Genomic DNA, 7,412 nt, shown 5'->3' with positions numbered 1-7,412 from the left:
TCTGATGAAAATGTGCAAGATTACCTAATGAAGTGGTATAAGGGCAAGTGCCGTTATTGCCAAAGAAAATTCACACATTCCCAGCATTTAATTGACCACCTTAAAAGGCATCAGTATCCAAAATTGTACTTCTGTTTACAATGTGGCTGTAGCCAGACATTTAAATCTGCTTCAGAACTTGCAACTCATACCAAGGGTCATGAAGCTTTTCGGGCACAGTGCAGCTTTCGTGACTGTGATAAATTGTTTGATGAACTTGATGTGCTTTACGAGCATGAGGCACAGCATTATTTAAGTGGCAAACCTATCCGGCTCACTGAACATGATAAAAAAAACTCTCAGACAAGCAAAGTCCTGAGCCACCGAGAAAAGGCAAGCGAAGACGAATGTTTAAGAGGTGAACAAAATCCTATGGAATTGCTAGTTCCATTGTGGAAGTCGCGAAAAGAGTTATCAGAACCAAAGACCTACCTTCACAATATGGTTAGCAAGCAAAGTGGAAATCAAAATGGAGATGGCAAATTAAATGATACTCTGCATATTTCTGTTGAATCAGATGAGAAAACCCTGCCTGTTGAATCAGGCAGTGAGAACTGTTGTATTAATAATAAACAAATAATAAATGGGCATATTAACCTGAAAGACACTTTGAGTGAGTTAAACCCTACAAATCCATTTTACTCAGGTGATACATCAAGTGATGGTGTTGCTGATTTAGATAAGACTTGTCTTACAAGAGATGCTTCAAACTCAGAGTCTACACCAGCAGTGTTGAATAACAGTGTTTCAAAAGGTGCTGCAATGGACGTGTCACAGAATGCCAGCAATCTGTCACAACAGAGTAATGTTCATCCAGCTTTGCAGGCATCCTCTAGCCAAGAGCAGAAGATTAGTAGTGGAAGGGAAGAACATAAGGGCTATGGCAGATTACATAAGTACTACAGACCACAGCCTCCAAGCTACCTAGATGAGCGATATATCAGTATGCCAAAACGAAGGAAGTTAGCCACAGATTCAAATCAGCCCCCCAGTTCACATGCAAATGCAATTAACGTGAAAAATGAACGACACATATGTCGGAAATGTTTCATGATCTTCAACAGCATTGAAGCGTTAGAAGGGCACAGTACCCGGGACAATTGTAGACCGCTCTTTGTTATGGAATCGGATAGTGATTAAGGTAAGTGGAATGGTTTATGTTCTTGAAGAATAAGTAACTTGGTTATTGAGTTCAATCCATAACTGTTTCAAAGAGGCTGCAAATTAAGCTGATGGGTGGTTGATGTACTTTGTAAAATGTCTGATTTGAAACAACTCTTGTAAAAGGCTTGAGATTATGTATAAAAAGGCACAATTTGGTGCTAAAAATATGATTCTTGTTGATGGGAATCTGTGGCAAAGTTTCCTGCAGAGCGTACTTTCCTATACTGAAACATAAAACTGGTATAAAGAACGAATAAATACAGTGCTAACAATAGGAGTAATAGCAAACAGAGTGTTGTCTTTTGCCTTGGTGCCTCACTCCCAGTGTCTCTCGCTTCTCCTGTTCCTGCTCCTCATTATACAGATGGGGGTAAGTCCAGCAGAAGCCATTCCTCATGCTTTCCACTGAGTTAGTCAGATGGGCTTTGTTGGTAAGTAGAGGTCTGAAACTGATGCTAGTGTGATTTAAGTATAGTGGAAATCTGAATCGGGAAGTTTTATTTTTGGAAAGAATAAATTTCATAGACCATGGTACCAAACCTCAAAATCAGTCTCATTGATATCAAGTGACTTTAACCATACTGCAATAGATTTTTGCATGTGAGTGCAGAAAAGCTGCAAAACATTTTGCACCAAGATTAGAAGCCCATATTTGCATAGACAAGACTAAAGTTTAGTAATTTGATAATGTAATCCTTGCTATAAGTTATAGGTTGACTAACGTGCTTGAGTTGACTGTAGGAAACAAAATTAATGCCTTTCTCTGGGCAAATGTTTTGAGATCACTGGAAGTTGGATCTGATTTACAAATGAGTATTGCGGTTGTTCATAGAGCTGTTTTCCAAACTTGTTTAGCGTCTCGCTGATTTTCACTTTAGTTACTTGGGTTATTCATTCTACATTTGTTGAGCCATTATCGTATATGTCTGTCTTTTTAAGATTTATTTTAAGTAAAATGAATGTGGATGAATGAATAATCGTGGTTCATTTCTGCTTTCCAGGTTGCTAGGGATTCCTTCCAAGAGAATGGACATTCTGACATATCAATTGATAGTTAAACTAGGAAATCAATTTTACAGTACTGTACAGAGTTCATCTCAACTTAATCCAAGTGCCATGTAAGGTCTATACGCTCAGCACAGTAAAAGGTCAAAGAAGACAAAATATCAAGTATATATATTTGAGATGGGCGCCAAATTTAAAAGCAGTAGCACTTGTTCACGAAGTGCTCCTACGCTGAAGAGTCATGAAGTGTGAATAAATCTGTGATACATTGTAGAAATGGATATGAAGTGCAGATGTGCAAAATGCATGAACTTTGGTCTCACCACATTGAATCGGAAACCAGTGCAGTACAAAAAGAGCAGTAGTCTAACAGCACAATAGGAGAGAACCGGAAAACTTGTGTGGGCTAAATCTTGTTGGAATAGGGCATCTCGCAGCCTGCACAATTCGACTTTTTTCTGCACCCTTCAGTTTGAATATAATTTGTGCAGTATCTTGCTGGAAATGTGAACTAATGACAGGGCACAAGTGTGGGACTTAGTCAAAAACAAAACCACAGTGTATCTAAATCAGTGAAATTTATGTTCTAGTAAATGAAGTGTCAAAACAGAAAAGGATTATGTGATTTAGACTCCAATCAGGTGAGGAAATAAAGATTGGATTATGAGAGAAAAAAAAATAATTTTAAAGTTTCTTTAAATCTGTAAGGAGGTACTGCATGCAGGGTTGAAGCTCAACGGTTTAAATTGAGGCCGGAGGTATTGACTAATGTTGAATTAATAATTATCGCAATAGGGTACTTGGGTTCTTAATTATGAGCACTAAAAAAATAGGGGTTCTTATCTGGCAATTGATGTGCAAATCCAGCAAGTTCTTAATGGTCAGGCTAAGGGGAGATGTCGTTGAACATGTGGCAAATGGTAAAGTGACATAACTTGACCAGAATGTTCTGGAAATTCATAACTTAATGGGGTTTCTCTTTTGAACACGCTGGCCAATTTGCACATTATTAATGTCATGCATCCTGAACACTCGATTTATCTTTTCTGGAAAATGTAGGCCGTTGTAAATGCTGTTAAGGATAGGTGTGGTAAACCCAAGTTAGTTAAGCACAGTTGAAGAGTATAAAGCTATTCATTGTAACAGCTTAAGTGGAACTGATGTACGTGCCTGGTTGTCTTCCAAAAAAAGGTGCAGTGTTGAAGAGTTTCTGCTCTTTAACGTGTGCTGAAGAAATGAGAGGTGAACAAAAAGTTTAAAGTTGACTAGCATAATAAAGTTGTTTTTTTCTTTCTGGGTGCATTATCTTCCATTGTGATACAATGAGGATATTGACTGTACATATTACGATTGTTAAGGCTCTTATTGTTAGTTAAACACTGGACTTTGACTCCCAGTTTTTCTACAAGATTTTAATGCTACTTTTATAAGGCATTTGACATAGCATGCACCTTAGTAAAACATGTAAAATGCTTAGCTCCTTAAAGACTATCGCATTAAGGATGTAGTGTATTTTATTCAGAATGTTTTTTTACCTCAGAAGCAGTGTGCTAAAGCTTAGTCCTAATGCACTAAAATAGCTCTTGATAGAGCTTTTCAAACCTGAACATTTTGTTCATCTTAACTCAAAAGAAAATCCAAAGTGAAATTAGACAGATTTATAGAGGAAATTGCAAGCATTCTGTTCCTAATTGGTGTTTGCTTCCAATATGAAAATGAAAGGGTAACAATCAGACAGTAGTCACCTGTGAAATTTAAAATCTGCCTTGATCTGAATGGAAAGCATCGATGGATGGCCTTAACTTTACAACTCTGAAAATGCTACAGAAATGAAGAAAAATGAGTTAACTGCCGCAAAACTAAAATGCTAAATGTGTTCCTATCCTGTGCATTACAAGAAATGGGGGAGGGGGAAAGCAATAATGATACGTCTGAAGGTGATATGCAAATTTTTTTTCAATTTACACTGAGAACTCACTTCTTGGGCAAACAGGCCCTCAGTTCAAATGCCTTATGTTGAATGCAGGGAGATCGTTAGCTCTAAAAGAGTGCTGATTTTCTTCTAAATTGTCCATTAGAAATTTAATAATTTTGCTTTAAATTCCGTTCAATGATCTTTGCTCTGCAAATAATAACAAAGCATCCATATTGACAATTCATCACCTACTGTTGCATCTATGGCATTGCTGTATGCTGGCTTGCCTTAGAACTTGTATTTATTATTGGAAAATGAGGCAACAATGCAAGCAACTGGCTAAATGTGCCATGATCTGGGAATTGTTGAAAGTCCACCTTTTCAGAAAGTTAGGTGAGATCATTTTAAGAAGTTTTTTTAGGTTTAAAGTTGTATAAATAAAACCATAAATCACAAGCAGAAGTGCAAGAAAGATGAATGTTAGTGTTTAACTCATGAAGCAAAGTTCTTTGCCTCCGCAAAGTTCAAATTCAGGACCAAGGTCACTGTTTGTTGATTTGTCTGTTAATGAATAGCATTACATTCACATGTCTCTGTCTCTGTCGGACTGTCTGTGTGTGTGTGCACGCATGTTTAGTGGAATCATTACTCCTGTATGCTTAGTTCTGGACAAAATATGACCATAAAATTTGGAGCACTGTAAAATTACTTTGGAAAGATGATCACCATGACGAGTTAAACTGAGAGCACACCTCTTAATTTATTCTCTGGTACAGGAGCATACAATTGTATGTAATGTATTTTAGCACAGCACAATTTTGTTTTCTAATAGCTTCTTGTTATGAAGATTGTCGGTCATTTATAGTTTTGCATTCATCTTGAACAGGCCCATTGGTCTGACAAACTGCATGCAATCCAATAAATTTTGAAGACCACCTCTTTACATTTGACCATTTTGGAGTGGTAGCACCCATCAGTACTGTGTTTTTGCATAATTCAATATTGCTTGCGTTATCTACAATGATAAACTATTTTTGTAACAACACTAAAATGATCACTTGCATAAAAAGTCAAGTATGGATAAAAGGTGATTTGGCCTGTTGAGCTCTGGTTTTAGCAGCATTTTTGCCTTGTTTTCAAGAGATCTTTCTGCATGTAAGACAAAAAGATCAAGGTTGGAAAATTTAGGGAACTAATTTTATGATTACTGACTTCTAGTTAGGCGTACCAATTTAATGGCTGGACTTTGTCTGTAACGTTGTAATGAAGCCTTAATAGGAAAGATCAAGTAGGATTAATGAAACTGGAAGCCCATTTGGAAGTCGTAACAGCTTGTGGAAACGCAACAGATGCCATTTCAAACCGTCCTAAATCTTGACAGCATTAAATAGTCGTATTAGATGTCATTGCACCTAATTTTATATTTGGGCCTTTTCCTATTATCACATTGAATAAGGTTTCAATGTTGTCCAATTTTGACATCTGTGCATTATAACAAGCTAGAAAATGTTCCTATTGAATTAATTGACGGTCCTGAGTATAGTAGCTGTGTCTTGGGTTAAGGTAGTAAATGACCAGTGGATAAAGGCACATTGAAACAAATTACAAATTCCTGAGTAGTGCATTACACTATATAAGGATATGATGTATCTGTTGACAGTTACTGTTGTGTCCTGTAATAATAAAATATACAACTACTGTTCTAAGTAGGAAAATGTACATTGGAGAATATTTTTAATTTTTTGCAATCTGATTTATGAACTGTAAAGTTTCCTACAAAACCTAGTCCTTAAGAGGAAGTAAAAAGTTATGAACAAGTAGTCTTCTAAAATTTATATGGGTAATATGCAGATACTTTGTACAGGCAGTGTTGCTTGAAAGAATGCAAACAGTTAATGATCGTTATTGCCCATCTGTGCATTATACAAGCAGCAGTTCAGATCTTCATTTAAAGCACTTTAAAGTGCAGTTGTCATTCTCAGGTCATTTTTCTGGGATTTTCCATCACAGCATTATTTCCTCTTAGTTTTGTGATAATTCAAAAGTAGCTCCTTTTTAAAGAACTATTTATTTCTTTTCTTTATTAAAAAAGGCACTGATAACTAAGGGAGCAAAGCCTTGTGTGGTATCAATGTTTTCTTGTATTTTTAAACTGAGATTGGAAAAGAAATTCCACAAGATTAAATACACTTTGAAATGTTAACTTTTGCACTTTTCTCTATTGATTATTTGTAATGGAACTATTTAAAATTTGGTTTGGCAAGTTCTACATTTTGTGCTTCTTGTTGAACATTGTACATTATTCTACCTTTATGCTTGTTGATATAAAGCTCAAGCTGAGCCATAAATGAACAGCAATCATTCTGATGAATATGGCCTAGAGTTTAATTTTGATGCAGTTCTGAAAACATGATTCAAAAAGTTGGGTTTTTGTACATTGCCTGAATTTATTGATTAAAAATCACTCTTGTCTCCATTTGTATGTACTACATTTCCCAAGATCCAACTACATAGTTGGTAACTGAACAGTGAATGGATAAGTACATTGTATTGTCGTTTGTGATCAATAGTGGGTTAGCAGCTGGCTTAATATAAAAGTGCTCTCTTTCCCACTGTCCGTCTGAAAAATAATTATTTCCTGAGCAAATCAATGGGAAATGTGCTTCTCCCCTCATTGTGTAACTGAACATTTTGGATATGAACCTAGGCTGAAATTGACTTTTACTTTTACTTCCCGTGTTGTGTAACATGCAGTTGAGATCAAGACACTGTACATGAGAAAACTGATTGAACAAATTAGATAATCATGTCCTTCATTTTGATAAAGGTGCCATTGCAGTCTTGCAAAATAAATGATTAGAATTGGGAGCAAAGATATTACAATCATGAACTTTTAGGAAATTCTGTTACAAGAGAACGTAAATCTGTATTGAAATGTTTCCCCCTAAAATGTTACAGAAATAGAGCATATGTTCAAAATTATGAAAGAATTGAGACTGAAAAGTTCTTTTCCAGCTGATCAACAACAAAGAGACACGAAACCGATGATTTTGGAAGTAAAGAGAATTGGGGAATTTATTTTCATAAAGGCTTATTAGGATTTATATACTATAAAATACAGCATAAATGAGTCACTCTACGATTTGTATGTTATCTGCCTATACTGCTCACAGAACAAAACTTTTTGCTTTACTTGACAATGTGACAACAATAAAACAATTTAAATCAAATTAGCCAATCAGAATGCAGAGGTGAAAAACACATGTAAAATGTTTTAAAAAAAGGAGAA

The 7,412-nt window shown here is 35.8% G+C and overlaps 1 protein-coding gene across 1 annotated transcript in view; it reads left to right on the top strand.

The window, feature by feature from the left end:
- LOC109927527 (zinc finger protein 654) overlaps window positions 1–1,179 on the top strand; it is a 43,751-nt gene extending 42,572 nt beyond the window's left edge. Inside the window, exon 9 of the mRNA XM_048603062.1 lies at window positions 34–1,179. Within this exon, the coding sequence (XP_048459019.1) occupies window positions 34–1,179 (1,146 nt within the window). The remainder of the gene's footprint in view (window positions 1–33) is intronic.
- The last annotated feature ends 6,233 nt before the right edge of the window (window positions 1,180–7,412 follow it).

This window comes from Rhincodon typus, chromosome 11 (genome assembly GCF_021869965.1).
Source record: "Rhincodon typus isolate 14 chromosome 11, sRhiTyp1.1, whole genome shotgun sequence".
Classification (NCBI taxonomy): domain Eukaryota; kingdom Metazoa; phylum Chordata; class Chondrichthyes; order Orectolobiformes; family Rhincodontidae; genus Rhincodon; species Rhincodon typus.
The sequence above is the reverse complement of the archived record's forward strand: the minus strand, read 5'-3'. Positions and strand labels throughout refer to the sequence as shown.